The sequence below is a fragment of the Talpa europaea genome (assembly GCF_964194135.1).
Source record: "Talpa europaea genome assembly, chromosome: 8".
NCBI lineage: Eukaryota > Metazoa > Chordata > Mammalia > Eulipotyphla > Talpidae > Talpa > Talpa europaea.
The window spans coordinates 69,961,818-69,979,445 of NC_140075.1; the positions used below are offsets into that span (position 1 = coordinate 69,961,818).

Here is a 17,628-nt window from a genome sequence, read left to right on the forward strand (position 1 = left end):
ATAATACCCACTTTCCAGAGGAGGAGTCCTAAATTGCCCAAGATTGCCCAGCTAGAAACTCTGATAATGTGAATACCTAAGACTGGCTACAGAAACTGCATTCCTAACTTTTGTGGTTCCAAGAAAGTTCATAGCTTCATGTACTATATTTGGGGCATTTTTTAAGTCTTCATAACTTTTAAAATTCTTCCCTGTTGTAAAACTGAGAAGTGAACTCTTCCACATTTAGAATTTATGAACTCTTTAATTGTTAAAATCTAGAACTGTCGGAAGAGTTTACTGCTTTATACTTTACAATGTACTACCATGGGAATGATCATATGATTCACTACAGCGGTTCCAGGAGATTTGCCAAATAATGCCTTGTTTGTCATCCTCATGTTCTAAAATGACAGAATTGATGCTTAACTTTGTAAGTCATGATCACAATGCCTGCAAATGACCAAAGCAGAGATTTTAACTCTCTCCCCAAGACTCTTTCCACGAAATATACCACTTATCAAATGAAATTAAAATACCTGAGAAGATAAAGCATTTTGCATTCAACAAAGCATTGTCTTCTAGGTATTACTACTAATTTTTGACTGCTTGTTTCCTGTACTTGAAAAAAATGTTACAAGATGTTAAGTAAAAACATGCCAAATACTAAACTAAGAAAATTGGTCATAAATAAATTCTAACAGTATCAATGACAGAGAAAAGAAAATTCAACTTAATAAGCCTTTTAAAAGCAAATTATAGACATTAGATCATATTCCTTTTGGTTGGGATGATGGACCCCACTGGAGAATCTGGAAACCATTTACTATCTCCCCAGAACATACATATATATATACACAAACTACTTTATGTGTGTCTATTTTGAAATAGTTATCAACTTTGTTCTTTTAGTACCAACTTAGTACCAACGAGGAAATGGTAATTACTGATTAGAGTGCTAGTATAGTAATCAAATAATTGAAATTTGGATTTGCTGAGTATTGATGCAGAGTCTCTTTCTCTTTCTCTTTTTATTTTATTTTATTTTTTTATATCCAGAGTCTGAGTGGAAGGGGATTCGAACAGTGGGAAGTTTGGGTTTAGGGAGCAACACATTGTAGATATGAAGTTTCCCCATATTTTAGATGGCAGAGATCAGCACCATAATATTTTACTCATGTACAACCAATCCATTCTTTCTTTAGTATTATAGAAATGTAATCATATTTTTTTATTTTTAATTGAACAGAATGTATAAACATATAATTTATTTTAGTTTTAATGTCATCTTTAATTCAATTTGAGTGTTGCTTATAACCATGCTGTACTTTACAAAAGCAGGAAAAGATTAATCCAAAATGTGTCATTGTCTTAAGGTCCTTAGTTTCAGCTATTCTATCAGTTCTTCACAAACATTAAAATCCTTTAACTATATTTTATTGCTGCTGCCCTCAAAACCAATCACTGCTTATTACAGACACAACATTACCATTCCTAAAGTCTTCTGAACTTTAGTGTCTGCATAATAATGTGATGTGGGTGTCATGGAAACCCTTTGTTATTAGGATTATGGCCAAGAAGATTACTCCAGTAGGATAACAGTATGTGATATATTTTAGAAATTGGAGAGGGGCATGGAAAAGAATAAAACAAGGAGGTAATAGGGCAGGAGCAACTAAAAGTTCTCCCTAGTGCCATTATAGAAATTCAGGTGTCAGAGGGAAGTGTTTAGGTAAAGTATCCAAAAGCATTAGTGTCTCATATCCCTCCTTTTTTGAGCAGATACAGGAAGTCATTTCCTTGAGCATTTAAGACTTGCTGGGTTACTCACTGTATTCTTGAACTTTGTCTCTCCATAGGATTTTTTTCTTAGATTATTGAAAAATCTAAGCATTGTTATCAATTTCAGAATAATTACATAATCTTCTACTTCAATTGAATGATAAGTTCCTACTATGAGTATTAGTGATATTAGGTAACAAACAAGTCCATTTGTGTTCACTTGAGTGACCTAAATAAAGGAAAATTGCATATAATATATATATATATACAATTGTCTTCAAAATCAGCCTCCGAAATTATTATCTAATGGTAAAATAGGTCTCAGCTCCATTTTTGACCAAATAATTTGTTTTATTTGGCTTGTATGATTTTTAAAAACTTAAACTAGTTGACAATGTAAAATTGGGAAATGCCATGTACAAACTCAGATTTTATTCTCTAGGAATTGTAATATCAGAAATCTGGAGATGCCGGGCATGCGTTCCCCAATGCAGCAATCAGCTGAAATGATATTAACTATTTCTTTGCCTGGGCTTTTGACCTCCAGTTCCCCACAGTCACTACCAGGTCTCTTTACTCATTGACATTATGTGACTTAACCCTGCAAGACCTTGAGTTTGCAACCCCTGCTCAAGCTCTCTATAATAGTGACTTAATGGACACCCCCCCAAATATGTATACACACACACTCATATATATGTGTATATATATACACACACACATAATACATATACATATGTGTATACACACACAGGGCAAGTTAAGTCTACCTTTTGATGTAATAGTCGATTACAAGAACACAAAATGAGTACAGCCCTGAACTTGAACCACTGAACTCTACAAGTGGAAAAGAAAACACATCAAAGGACATCATTCTTTTGGCACATAGTTCTTTTGGTGTTAGATTGTTTTGATTATATAAAGGGAGGGGTAAGAATTTTTTTTTGATAAGATGTTAGCCTGGATCCTGGTTATACTTACACTTTGTCATATTTTAAGGCATATAACATTTTGCTTTCATAGTTTTCAGTAAGCCAAAATTGAACATTAATTAAAATGAACAGATGCCAGCCAAGATTCTGAAAATAAATGGCATAATATGTCTTTTCCTTGTAAATTAGTGATGTTTCTGTTTGAGTTTATCATTTGAGATATCAAGAGACAAAGGTCTGTCACCTGAGGCTGCTGTTACTTCAAATAGCATTCACTTGTATAGTTCTGAGAAATGCATTAGGGAACTAATTTAGAATATTTTCTTAATAGACATAATATGATATTGATTGGGGTATTAACTTAGCAAGTAATTTGACCAGAGCATATGGCACTACTTAAATTACACAAATATTCAATAAGATATTTGGTGTGTCTTAAGTGACTAATATCAGGTGTGGACAATATCAGGTATGTTATAATGTAATAAAGGAACTTTATTGTCCATAAAGTACTAGTTGAGATATGAGCCACTATCCTGAACTCATTGGGATCTGAGAATCTGGCCTGGTTTCCTTCCTTGTTTCTCTCTTTGGTTATTACATAATGGGAAACCAGAATGTTAGATTCAGAGATATAAAATGCTTTCAGAGTTCAATAAAATGGAAAATTAAAATGATTTTCATAGTATGTTGATACTGTAAATAATTGCCCAATTACTTGTCAGGGTCTTATTTTGAATGTATTTCTTGTCAGACATAAAAAGAGCAATTCAGAGCAGGTGGAATTCTCCTGTCAGATGCTCACACACAACTTCAGTTGTGCCAGATTCTGCCCTCAGCAGTGTGAGCAAACTTCAAACAGAAATGCACATGAATAGTTAAAGGAAATACTGGATCCCACCTGTTGCCTCTTCTGTGAAGTAATATGTCTATAATGTTTATAAATTTTAATAACCCATACAGGGCTTTATCTTTCAACATTAAATTTATATTATCTTAAAGTTTGACTTTTTTGTGAGTTGTATTTTCTTCCCTAGAATCTTAAAGAATCTATCCATCCGCTAATATATGTCTGTTAATAAAGAAAGTGTTCTCTTATCAAGCAATTTCTACCATATTTATAAAGTGACATTGAAATTGTCGTTTTCTTTATCTGACTGGAGGTCATGATCGCTAGGAAAGGCTGGAAGCACATCAGCATTTTATTTGCTCATTCTATGAATTTGTGTTTACCTTTTGTTCCTTGAGATGGTAATTGACATAGAATTTCAAAAATATGTTCTTTGAATGGTCTAATATCCCATGTGATAAAAGTTAAATGAATAGATTAGCTTGAGAAGAGATGTGAATACAAGCCCCCACTTTAAAATTGCATATGGCGATTTAACATCAAGCATCACCTGTCCTGTCATGTCACCTGGCAACTTTGTCATGTCCTAGAAACAGAAAATATAGATCTTCATGCATGGGCACTTGAAGAGAATGAAACCTAACAAACAGTTTTTACATATTGCACTTGAATTTATGACATTTAAGTCCAGAGGTAGAATTTATGGTTTTAATGGACATTTTCTGGAACTCATTTTACAATGGCCATGGAATGGTAAAGATTTTGCCTGATATTTTGCGGGGGCAGGGTAGGGGGGGAGAAATGAAAACAAAAGCTATTTCTGCCTAGTGTCAAGATCATGTGTTCTAAAACAATACCTTTTCACTCCTTTGATTTCAGTTTACAAGCTTTGAGAAAGGAGAAATCCCGAGATGCTGCTCGCTCCCGCCGGGGCAAAGAAAATTTTGAGTTCTATGAATTGGCCAAGTTGTTGCCTCTTCCCGCAGCCATCACTAGCCAGCTTGACAAAGCATCCATCATTCGACTTACAATTAGCTATCTGAAAATGAGGGACTTTGCTAACCAGGGAGACCCTCCGTGGAACTTGCGAATGGAAGGTCCTCCACCTAACACATCAGTTAAAGGTAAGTTTTCAGCCACTCTTCATTGTGGAATGTGGTGGTCTTTAGGTGTCTCTAACATGAAATGTTTACCATCATCCTTTCTTCTTTTCCTGCATATCAAATCCTTTAAAGGGATACAATTGTGGAAATCTGAACTCTGCATGAGAAAGACACCATGTGAAGGTGAAATAAACCTCTTCTATTTCTATTTTATTTTCAAAAAGCCTGTCAATCTTAAATATTCTAATATTTTAGATAAGATTTCAGAGAAATGAGAATGGAATGAAATGACTTATATGAAAGTACATCTTGGGTTTCATTTATATTATGTTGCTACATGCAAGTTTGTATTGAAGGGTGAAATATAGTAATGTTAATTAAAGGATGGAGCTAATATTTTCTGTCTTTGGTACTAAATGGGAGAAGGGAACAGAGTCCAACTAGCAGGCATTTTGAGTAATGATTTTATTGACTACTAAAAAGGTTAATCCATGCTTTTTCAAGTTTTTTTTTTTTTTACATAAAATTGTAAATATGAACATATGTTTGTACTTCAAATCCTGGTGCAATTACCCAAAGTGTTATTATTTTAGGCCTCCTTCACTCTGATAGGGAGGTATTTTCTTGTGTATTACTGAAACTCCTAATAACTTAAGACATTTTAATATATGTATTTGCATGCATATATTTATGTGGTATTGACCATCAATTTTCTGTTTTTACTGGTGTTATTCAAAGACTGGAACTTAAGGAATCTTCTAGTTTTTGTGTCCTAACTTCATTCATTTGTGCCTTAACTGGAGACTTAGTGAGCATGGACTAAAACTGGACATTTGATGGAATTACAACATCCACTTGAGCAATAGAATTAAGTTTTTTGGCTATGTGATTGCACCTTAACAACTACCTCTAGAGAAGTCCCTGTACTTTTTGCTCTAGTAGGAAAGGGTACTAGTTGGCAGCTGACTCACCTTAAAGGGTTTAAATTAAAATGAAGGGTGAAAAGCTATGATTATTTATAATTCTGTGCTAAGAAACATCACATGAGTGCACATGCATGCCCAAATATTCATCTCTCTGCCATCTTTACTTACTTAGGGATTGTGTTTCCTATGCTTTGTAAGAGGATGGAAATTAGAATTTATATTGTAGCAGGTCATTGTTTCACATAGAGCAGTAAACAAACATTTTTGATAAGCATTGCTGACAAACATGTCCTGTAAAACCATAGAGTAACTATTTTAGGGGTCCACTCAACTCTGCTATTGTAGCATGAAACAGCTATAGGTAATATGTAATAAACAGCAGCGTGAGACTGTGTGGTAATAAAAATGTACTTATAAACAGGCAGCTGCTACCAGATTTGGCCTGCAAGCCATAGTTCACAGATTCCTGCTCTAGAGTATGAGAATGACATTCAAAGGTTGAGGAAAACATCCAGTAGAGGTAGCTTTCAGGAGCAGGATGTCTGTATAATATCTTATTATACGCACAGTACAAGTAACCCTAGGCCCATTCACACTGTTCTTGCATTATCCTCTGCCCTTAAGAATGTAGATACCAAATTGGCAATGCCCCAGTCCATGTTACAGACATTAAAGTAATGGGGGATTTTCCCAAGCAAAAGACTAAAGGTATGGTTATAATCCAAGTAAATGGCAATTGTGTACATAAGAGTTTTTTCAGTGGGCTGTTTTCATGTTTATTCTGAATTTTGCAAGATGAAAGGATAAATACAATGGGTTAGAAATCACACAATGTGGACATTATTACTTATTAAATTTGTACATTGAAGGAATGGATTTGTATTAAATTGTTTAGCATAAATTCTTCTTACATTTTTTTTTTCTTTAACAAAATTTTCAGTTTATAAGCTTTCTTGCTAGTGGTGGCTTCCAAAGCAGAAAACTCTAATGTTTATATGTGTTGTGCTAGTTCTGCTTACTTCTAGAACTTGGCCTTTAGGAGATACAAAATTATGATCCTATAGACTGGGCCTTCATTTAACAGTGAGGGAAATGATGTATTAAGAGTTTACAGTTGAGTGTTAGATGGCCTGAAAGTAGAATCTTATTATTGTTTTCTCCTTATGTGTAAAGCTCTTTCTATCACATGTCGTTTCTAATGATACTTGATTGGTACCATCACCGTCATCCAACATTCCAGTTGAAAATTCTGTTTTAGACTGTGAATAATAGTTCATTTTTACTTTGTTACCTTTTGTCAACTCAGTCCTATAGTTTTTCTGATAAAGATGGATATAAAAGATAAAATATGGTCTCTGCACTTGGGGGTGTTGAAGTGTATGGAAGAACATGGTGATGTCAATGAGAAAAATAGGGAGCTTGGGACATATGCTCAGAGGTTGGAAGGGGATAACAGATTTTGTAATTTAAAAAATTCCATCCAGATTATGGCAGAGAATCCATGTCAATACAAGTATACTCCCACCATTAATAAACTAGTGATAGACTAGAACTGATGATGTAAGCATGCGCCTCTATGCTATTTACTCTGGCTTTGAAAAGGTGCTAGGGATGCAGTGGGTCCTTTCTGTAAGCTGGCTTTGCTGTACAGAGTATGTATATTTTTATTTCCTTACTCTAGTTCTTTAATGCAAACCTGCTACTCATTCTGATCAAACATTCATGAAACAACAACATCAAAAGAAATTCATTTTAATTTATTAAGGTCTTCTATGTTGTGCCCTTGAAGAAGTTCATATGGATAAACAAGCTTATATAAATAGCCTGCAGCATCAAGTGAAGTGCAGTTCATAATCCAACAATAAAACGATAGACATTATACTTTGTGCTCCCAAGCAGTCTCTTGAATAAACCTAAAGGCATATGGAAATTTATATGAAAAGTACTTACACGATGTAGGCAACATTTTTTTAATGTGATGAGTTGTTCATGCTAATAATTAAATTTCAAAGCTTACATTTAAATTTGTCCTACACAACTATATAGAAATTTAATCATTTTAATTTACTGCTTCAGAAAGGTCCTTTACTCTGCCCTGTATTCATCACATCTTTTCTTAAAAGTCTATAAAGGTTGATGAGTTTGTTTTGTGATGCTTATTGTGTACAGATTATTACAAGTTATGCTTGCAGAAAGAACACTCAGGTGACAGTGTGTAATATGTCCTGAGTCAATTACTTCATGGAAATGATATGTTAAGCAATTGGAAGGTAACAGATAGTTTTCCCTATTATTTTAGAAATATCTGCATTGTTATAATACAGATCAAATCTACAATGAACATTATGCATTATTCAAGAAATGACCAGGCATTCTCAGCAGTGTTTCAGCTAAATAACTGATGATTGTAACCTTTAAAGAAATCTCATTGTGGTGACTGTTGGTAAATCACTTCTCCATTCATAGTAATCTCTATTTAGAGGCTATCTGGAAACCATTATATCTTTTATTAATCTTAAAAGCAATAGCTGCTGATTTGACATTTGCTAAAACTAGATAAATTTTCTGTCTTTCTAATCTAACAGACTTCAGTCAATTTTGCAGTATATCTGCTGCAACTCCATTAATCCAGGAATATTTACCACTGTAAGCATAAGTTTTATTTCAATTTAAACATTGCAACTTTCAAACAACCATTCGTTTATATGTGTGATGGCCAGTATACTAACATATGTAAAATATAAAACATCTTTAGCCTTTGGAAGGAAACAATTGAAAAATATGGAAGACAACTGGTGAATAAAATTGGGCACATTAGGGAAGAACTTTATTTTTTTCAAAGTATCTCCTTCACTTTTTCAGGCATCTTTGGTGAAATAAGCAGTAGATGTCTTTGAGAGGAAGAGCCTTACAGGTCTTTTTTTTTAAGTGACATATGATTTATCCTTAGCCACCAACCAGACTTTTACTTAAGCAATGATGTTTAATGGATTCATTTAAAATAGTCATGTTAGGTAACAGTGTAGAACACCCTTCACAGTAACAATGGAAACTACAATAATGCTTGTTCCCAGAACTTACATAGTATTTTATAACATAGTTGTTTCCATAGGAGGTAGAGATTCCAAGGATGAGTGATAGGTGTCCTTGGTCTAGTAGCTCAAAGGTCCTCAGGTTTCTGTTCTGGCATTTTACTGTGCGTTGACACAAATTTACATCTACCGAGCGACATTCATGTTTGGGGTCAGATGTCATATTAATATGAAAAAAAACATGTAAAAAACATGTAAAAGGAAAATTCATAGAATCAGCACATGACATGTATACCAGTCTACCATATTCTGTTTTCCTTTTTTTTTTTTTTTTTTTTGTGGCCAAATGATAGAACCAAATCTGAACCCTTGGTTCTGAATAAGAGATTCCTGTAGGACTAGTAAAGAGGATAGAAGATGGAAAGATGGAAACTTGGTTCTTGATTGCTTCTTGATCTCACCTCCTTCCCAATGGACTACAGGCCTGATTCCCTGCTCTAATCTCTAGTTCCATTTGCCTCAATCCATAGTCAGTGATGGTACCAAATGGTAATGGAGCCACCTATCAGCTGTGCTGCCAATGTTCATTCCTGTTTACTTTAGTAGTAAGTGCCAGATTTTACTGGCATATGGATATATAATGTGACATAATTGATTTTTCTTAGTTATGCTTCCAGAAGGCTTTTAAATTAAATGCTGTGATCCTTTTACGGAATTCTAGTGAATTCATAACTTCTGAAGGAACTAGACTTTCACTTTCTTTAATTTTACAGTAGGGTAGGGCAGGCAATGTTTATGACACCACACTTCCCCAGGGTCATCATTTGTGATATTGGGTGGGAAGGACTTTCTGGCAAATGTGGGCCTAAAGATGACAGTCAGTTTCTGAGTCTACTTCTTTGAACTTTTGCATTTTATCTGGAAAAAAACTTTGATATCTACAAAGGGTATGCTAGTCCACCTTCAGGATGAAGAGTATTGGAAAGCTGGTTTCTGGCTCTGTGCAGAGTTGGAGAAAGCACCATCAATTCCATGCATCTAGCATCAAACAGAGATATCCTCAGCTCCAAACATTGACTCAGAGAAAGAAAGAATATCTGTGTCATGAAGACTGAAAATATGTGACTAGTCAGGTGTACCTATCAGCTATTGCCAGGGCAACAAGAAATCACACCATCTCTGAAGCATACCATGGAACTCACACCCCTCGTGGAGTTCCAACTAGTCTGGGTGTTGGCAGATCTGGACTGGGGGTGCCTAAGGGGTTCTGATTCTTGCTGCATCCCTGAATCTGTGTGGCTGTTCAGTTCAGGTCTCCTCTCTGTCAAGGGGCAGTAGATATTTGGGAGAAGATGTTTTCTGGTTATGTCAAAGTCATAAGAGGGATGAGTGAAATTTTTGCGGACTTCTGGAAATGTGAACAAATGAGCATCTCTGTGTGTACATGATGTGTGTGTAATCTTTTGCATTCTACATGGAGATCATCGGCCAGTCTCTCTCCCCATTTCATCTCTTTTCTGTGGTGATAGAAAACACCAAATGCTAGACAGTTATGCCTTGATCTGACCGGAATGCCTTTTTCCTTCTTTTGGGTTTGCTTGAGGGAAGGAAGGTAGAGAGAAAGGGAAGAAGGGAGGAGGAGAGTTTTTGATAAAATTAAATGTACCTATACTGTCAAAATATTAACAAGGATGTGAAACAATAGTGCTTCATTAAAAATAAAAAAATAAATGTAGATTTAATTTTATTACCCGGTGACCTGTGTAATAAAGCCCTCTTTTTTTTTTTTTAAGAAATTGTCATTGAAGTAATAGTTTTATAATATTATGCAGGGCTCAGTGGGTGGCATTATATTATGTTATATATACATATACTGCATTGGACCAACATGACAACTCTACTTTCCAGACCTCAGTTTGATCATTTAGATTTTCTTTTTGTCCGTGATTCTGGTCTGGATGATTATTCTCTAATCCAAAAAATCCCAATTCCTTAGAAAGGATTTATGAATTGTTTTCTCAAATTAACCTTTCCTGGGACCATTGGGTTCCTTGAAGTTATTTATTAATAACTACAAAAGATTTATACTTAAACTTTTCATGTCCTGCTGATATTTTATCTTCTTTTACTTTTATCTGATTTCCCTTTACATGAAGCTGTTGTGTCTCACTGGTGTTGAAGATTCAAAAATTTAATAGTTCATTCTCAGAATCTTTCATCTATTCTGCTGATCAAGATGTATACAAATGAATCATTGAAAATGAGAAAAAATAAGACCGCACACAACCCTCTTTTTGTTGTTCAAAAGCTTCCTCTATTACATGGATGAATTTCTTTCCTTTTCTATTGTTTTTTTATGGAGGTAACACTAGTTTATAACACTGTGTGATTCAGAGGTATGGGTTCACGCCTCTTCAGATATGTCACCACACCATTCCTACTACCAAAGCACCTTAATTCTCCAAGGCAACCCATTGAGTCCTTCCCCCTCTGTGCTCCCCGTCCCAAAACCATCCCCATATAAGTGCTAAATATTTGCTATAGACAATATATGAATCTAGAGTATTATACATTTTTTGATTTACTGGTAATCTTGACAACATTTTAGGAACATACTTATATCTATATCCAACTTATTTTAAGAAATCTACTAGTTTTTGATAATGCAATATTTTAGTCATGGCATTCTGTGGCATTACATTATTCCATATTGGACTCACTTGTTTAGAACTTTCAAGTTTATGTGCTCTGTTCTTTAAGGCTGGAATTCTTAACGTGTTTTTGTTAGCTCTATCACCTCTTGCAAAGCACAATATATAGTTTCAGCATTCTGCAGATAACAATATTTCATGGGCATAGCAAAGGAGTCACCTCTGACTGGTTTATATGATTGAAATTGTTCTGTGGCTTTAATTTTCAGAAACAGCTTTCTAGATACAGTACATAAGTCTTAGCTGTGCCTTAATAAACATGTGGTGACCTCTACCTGCAAAACTAATATGGTTTTTGAATACTGATGGAGTACAGTTTTTCACAACCTTCCTGGGTCCATAATGTATCAGTGAATGTCAGAGCCTGGGCAGAAAAAGAGGACCAACAGAATTTTGGACTTAAAGATCACAAAGAATATCTGTTTCAATCTCCTCATTAAAATGTTGAGAAAATACACATACAGAGAAGTTGAGTGTCATAAACAAAGTAACAAACTTGAGATTGGAATCTGGGCCTCTGGCACGCAATTCAGCACATTTTCTTCCATAATATAGAGATTTTTTTCATACTATGTTCAGCACATGTCACCAGCTGTTCATCAGTATCTGTTTTCCCCTTTTACATTATACATGAACTTATGTGCACTTACATGGCTCATGTGTAGTGACCAGTTCATTTTAAATAAATTGTTACTATTGTGTCCAAATTCAGAGAACATTTGAGGCTATTCAAAGGCAAGGAAGTTAAAATTCAGTAAGAGTCATTTTAAGTAAACATTAAATGCTAAAATTGAGGGAAAACTGGTTAAAAGGGTATATGTGAACTCTGTACTAACTTTGCAATATTTCTACAAATGTGTAAGTATTCCAAAGTAAAAATTGTTTTTTTTTTTAAAAGGACTGTTGCTTTTTTTTTTTTTTTTTTGGTAGCCAATAAAGTGTTTTTATAAATGTCAGAAACAGAAGAAACACGAATCTCAGCCCAAATGGAAATTTGTTCTGTCCCCATTTCCTGCTTTTCCAGCTGGTCAGGTTGAGTTCTCACAGGTTCAGCCTTCTCTAGGGCTTCCTTGATGATCATATTTTTTAAGAAATGTGAATTAGGGCCTGCCTGGTGGCCTAGGTGTTAAGTCTTGTGCTATCACTGCCACGCTTGAATTCGATCTCTCGCCAGGGAACTAACCCATATGTGGGGCAGCAGACCTCTTCTGTCTCCCTCTACTGCTCCCCTCAGCAGTGTATTTCAGTAGATCCACCTATTCTGCTCCCCACTTTGTCTTTGGTGAATCCTCTGACCCCCGACACCTTTGGCCTACACCCCAGTTCTTCCATGAATAAGTAAATAAATCTTTTTAAAAAACGCCTTTAAAAATATTTACTTAAAAAAAGGACAAAAAAATGTGATTACCTGATAATTATGGTATCAGTCTGGATGTGGCAGAAAGATTGGTTGAATTGTTGACATACAGTTTTCTTAAAAACTTTACAAATGACTGATTTCCATCAATAAGGAACGCTTGGATACAAATGCACAACCTAATTATACTTCCTCCCTTCTTTACTAAAAGTTTTGGGTAGTGCTACATTGTTAATTTGTTCAAACATGGCCAACGATTGTCTAAAAGAGAGAAGCCAGACTGGCGTGACAAAAGCTAGTTACAGAATTCTACAACAGCGCTTGGCAAACTTTCGCTAAAGGACCAGATAGTAATTCAATCTCTGTGGGCCAGGAAGCCTGTGCTACAGCTCCTTGGCTGTCCTGTTAAAGTGTCGAAGCAGATGTGGACAATTTGTAACTGAATGGTATAGCTGTATTTCAATCAATTTTATTTGTGGATGCTGAAATTTAACTATTATGTGCCATATTTAACTTTTAGAAATTAAAAAAAAATTTTCTTAGGTTATGGATTATACAAAAACAGGTGGTAAGCTGGATTTGACCTTTAGGCCATAGTTTTCCAACCCCTAGAAAGAGAATTAAAACTGGAGCTATCTTTGGCACGTCTTAAGAATGGCATTATTTTTTATTGAGGTAACACATTGGCTAACTGCCCAGTATGATTGAGTAGTGTAAATTCACACCTCTTCAGATGTGTGTAACTGCACCACACCTACCCCAAAGCACCAATAATCCTCACAGTCTGCTGGCCCCCTCCCGTTCTTGGCGCCCACTGTACCCCAAACCTTCCCCCGCTGGTAGCCTTAATTCTGCTGTCAGGGTTTATTTCAATTTGGTTTCATTTGTTCCCTTGCTTGCTTTCTTTTTTTCCCCCTATATATGAGTGAAATTATCCAGTATTTGCATTTCTTCTTCTGACATTTCTTTCAGCATAATCCCCTTTGTTTCCATCCATATTGTTGCAAATGGCAAGATTTCATCTATTTTTTTTTAATTACCAAGTAGTATTCCATTGTGTCTACATCTTCACTGACTCATCTGTCATTGACAGATGAGTTATTAGGTTATTACATAATGTGGCTATTTCAAATAATGCTTCATAGAACATAGGAATGCACACATCTCTTCATATTAGTGTTTTTGCACTCTTTATGTTAGTGTTTTTGCACTACTGAAGAGTGGAATTTCTAGATCAAATGGTAGATCCATTTTTAATGTTTCGAGAAACCTCAGTGTTTTCCATAAAGGCTGGATTAGTCTACATTCCCACCAACAGCATATGGGGATTTCTTTTTCTCCAGACCCTCATGAACACTTTTTTGTGGTCTTTTTGTTATGGCCCATTTTCACAGATATGGGATAATATCTCATTATGGTTTTAATTTGCATTCCCTTGATAAGTGAAGCTGAACAGTTTTTCATGTGCCTGTTGACCATCTGTTTGTCTTCCCTGGAAAAGTATCCTTTAGCTCCTTTACCCATTTTTGATTGGGTTCTTTATTTTCTTTTAATTCAGTTGTAAGAGTTCTTTGTAGATCTAATATAGATGTTAGCCTCTTGTTGAATGTATGATGTGCAAATATTTTCTCCCATTCCTTAAGGTATCTTTTCATTTTAATAATACTTCCTTGTCCTGTACAGAAAGAAGCTTCTTAATATAATATAGTGCCATTTATTTACTTTTGCTTTTCTTTTCCCTTGTACTTGGGATCAAATCCTTAAACTCATCTCTGAAGGTCTTACAGCCAAGTCTTTATTGTATTTTGAGTTAGTTTGTATATGGTATGAGATAGTGACCTAGTTTTATTCTTTTACATGTGGTTGTCCAGTTTTCCCAGCATCAGTTTTTTTTGCATATGTTTATATTTTAAATTTATAAAAATTTGATTTTTTAAGTCAAATTAGCATTGGCTTATAACATATATAATTCAGAGGCAAAGGTTCATGCCTCTTCAAATGTATGTATACAATTTGTTGACGAGAATTCCCTTTCTCCATTGTATACTTAGGCTCCTTTGTCATAAATTAACTGTCCAGCTGAGTATGAGTTTATTAACTGTACTCTCATTTCTGTTTTGCAGATTTTTGTGTCTTTTTATTGCAGTATGATGCTGATTTGATGACTAAAGCTTTGCAATATGACTTGAAGTTTGGCAGTGTGATACTCTTGTCCTTTTTTATGGCAAATTTGCTTAAGCTAATCAGGTCTTTTGTGGTTCTATATAAATTTCAGTAGTTTGCTGATTTTCCTTGAAGAATGCCATTGAAACTGTTAGGGATTGCATGGAATCTACTTATTGCTTCAGATAATATGGCCATTTTAACAATGTTAATTTTTCCAATTCATGAGCAGGGAATACCTTTCCATTTCTTTGAGTCTTCTGTTTCTTATAACAACGTTTTACAGTTTTTGTTGTACAGCTCTTTCACCTCCTCTAAGTTTATCTTTATTTAATTTTTTTATGAAATTGTAAAAGGAGTTGTTTATATATTGATTTTGTAGCTTGCCATTTGTACTAATTTATCATGTCCAGTATTTTTTTAGTGGAATCTTTAGAGTTTTCTCTACATATTATCATGTCATTTGCAAATAGTGATAATCTTACTTCTTTCCTAATTTGAATTCCTTTTATATTTTCACTTGCATAATTACTCTAACTAGTAGGCTATATATGCAATACTATGTTGACTAGTAGTGGTGAAAGTGGACATCATTGTTTTTGGTCTTAGAGGAAAATCTTTCAATTTTTCATCATTGTATGTGATGTTTGTTATGGGTTTGTATAGCTGTCCTTTACATGTTGAGATATCCTCCTTCTACCCCCTCTTTTAGAGTGTTTATCATAACTAGTTTGGAATCTTGTCAAATGCTCATTCTACATCTACTGATGTGACCATATGATTTTTATCTTTGCTTTTGTTGATGTGGTGAATTACATTGTTCGTCTTGAATATGTGGAGCCATCCTGGCATCCCTAGGACAATCCCACTTGGTCATGATGCATGATCATTTTAATGTATTCTTGAATTTGGTTTGCTGAGGACTTTTGTATCTATGTTCATCAGATATATCAGCTGTAGAGGTTGTTGTTGTTGTTTTGTGGTGTGTCTCTGCTTTTGTTATCAGAGTGATGCTGGCCTCATAAATGTGTCTGCAAGCACTCCTTATTCTTCATTTTTGGGAAGTTTGAGAAAGCACAGGTATTTGTTTAAGGATTTGGTAGAACTCACTGATTAAATCATCTGGTCCTGAGCTTTTTTTTTTTTTTTTTTTGAGAGTTGATTACTGCTTCAGTTTCTTTGTTTGTAATGTATGTATCCAAATTTTCTATTTCTTTTGATCCTGTCTCTGAAGACTTAGTACTCCTTAAAAATGTCTATTTCTTCTAGGTTATCCAATTTATTGGAATAAAGATGCTTGCAGTAGCCCATTATGATCCTCTGCATTTCTGAGATATCTATTGTAAACTTCTCTTTCATGTATGAGTGTATTTATTAGTTTTCTCCCTTTTTTTTCCTAGTGAATCTAGCCAGACATTTGTGGGTTTTTTTTTTTTTTCCTTCAAAGAAGCAGCTTTTGGTTTCATTGATCTTTCAAAGTGTCTTTTTGATGTTTATTTTGTTTCTTTCCACTCTAACCGTTATTATTTCTTTCCCTTTAGTGGTTTTGGTGCTTCATTAGAATCCACTATAATATGAAGCTTACTACCAGTTGTAAAAGGTTGAATTTGTGTTTGTTTTAAAGGTTTTGTGATAACAATGAATGTTTGGTTAAATGGTTGTTGTTTTGTGATGATGATGATGATGATGATGATGATGATGATGATGATGATGATGATGATTACTATCCTCAAATCCAAGCAAATGTGCGTTTATATAATCCATTTACTGTGATGGCCAGCATAACTAAACTGTTTCTCCAGCCCAGAGTTGTGGTTTGCATATTTTACTTGGTTTCTATGGATTTGTATTGTTTTCTGCATTGCATATTTTTGCTGGAAAATTGTGATGTCATATTAACCTTCCGCATTGTCTGGCTTATTGTTTTTTTGCCTGCTTTCTCAATTTAATATAACAAATGATCAAAACTAGGGTATTCCTGATAGTCTTATCTAAATGAATGATCCTTATTTAAGAGAAATATGATAGAGCTTTGGTCTACATAGGACTACTATTTGGTCATTTTGACTTCATTAATCAAATATAGGTCAGTTCAGTTATATAAACAATTTTTATTTTCCCAAGCAGTCTGTTGTTTTTCTAGTTCAACTCGTGGTTTTAGTCAAGTAGTTGCAATCATCAAAAAAATCATAGTAGAACAAGAAATTAGAGTCAAGTATCAATAATTTAATTTTATTAATTAGCATAAGAATGAGTAAGATTGGTAAAGCTTTACCAATGTTACTTAGATGTTTGCAGGTATAATTGAAGATAGTCCCCAAACCATGTATACAAAACATGAAGAAATGTGACTGGATTGTGTACTATAATTTTCACATCTTAGTAAACTAAACGTGTTACTAAAGGAACTCAACACAGTCACTCAGAAATAGCTGCTGTCATCTTCTGCCCTTGTCCAATGAGATTTGCCAATCTCTAGGTGCTGAGTGCTTGCTCAGAGAGAGGTGCAATAATACTGAGCAGGAGGAAGAAATTGAAATTCATGAGTTTATAGTTAATTTCCCAAATACTACAGAGATTTAAAGTTTTTTCTTAATGTTTGGTAATTAAACCACATTACTCATACAATTTTACAGTTTTGAAAATAGGCTGTGTTGAGTATCAGCACTGATGATGAAAACAGACTGTACGCAGTTTGGGTTTTATATAAATACTTTAAAATATTGGCTTTCTTCTATAAAAATAGATGAATAGTATCCAGGTTTTTACAAGAATTTTAGCATAAAAGCAAAA

At 34.5% G+C, this 17,628-nt stretch overlaps 1 protein-coding gene across 12 annotated transcripts in view; it reads left to right on the forward strand.

Moving 5' to 3' along the window:
* The window catches only part of NPAS3 (neuronal PAS domain protein 3), a gene marked incomplete at both ends in the record, with an annotated part of 849,875 nt that overhangs the window by 268,560 nt on the left and 563,687 nt on the right, over nt 1–17,628 (forward strand). For 9 of the 12 annotated variants that reach the window (XM_084241067.1, XM_084241068.1, XM_084241069.1 and 6 more), the window contains one exon: nt 4,423–4,667. In XM_084241067.1, coding sequence (XP_084097193.1) covers nt 4,423–4,667 — 245 coding nt within the window. Of the gene's footprint in view, nt 1–4,422; nt 4,668–4,778; nt 4,830–17,628 lie in introns of all 12 variants that reach the window. The other 3 variants (XM_084241063.1, XM_084241073.1, XM_084241074.1) reach the window with 1 other exon arrangement.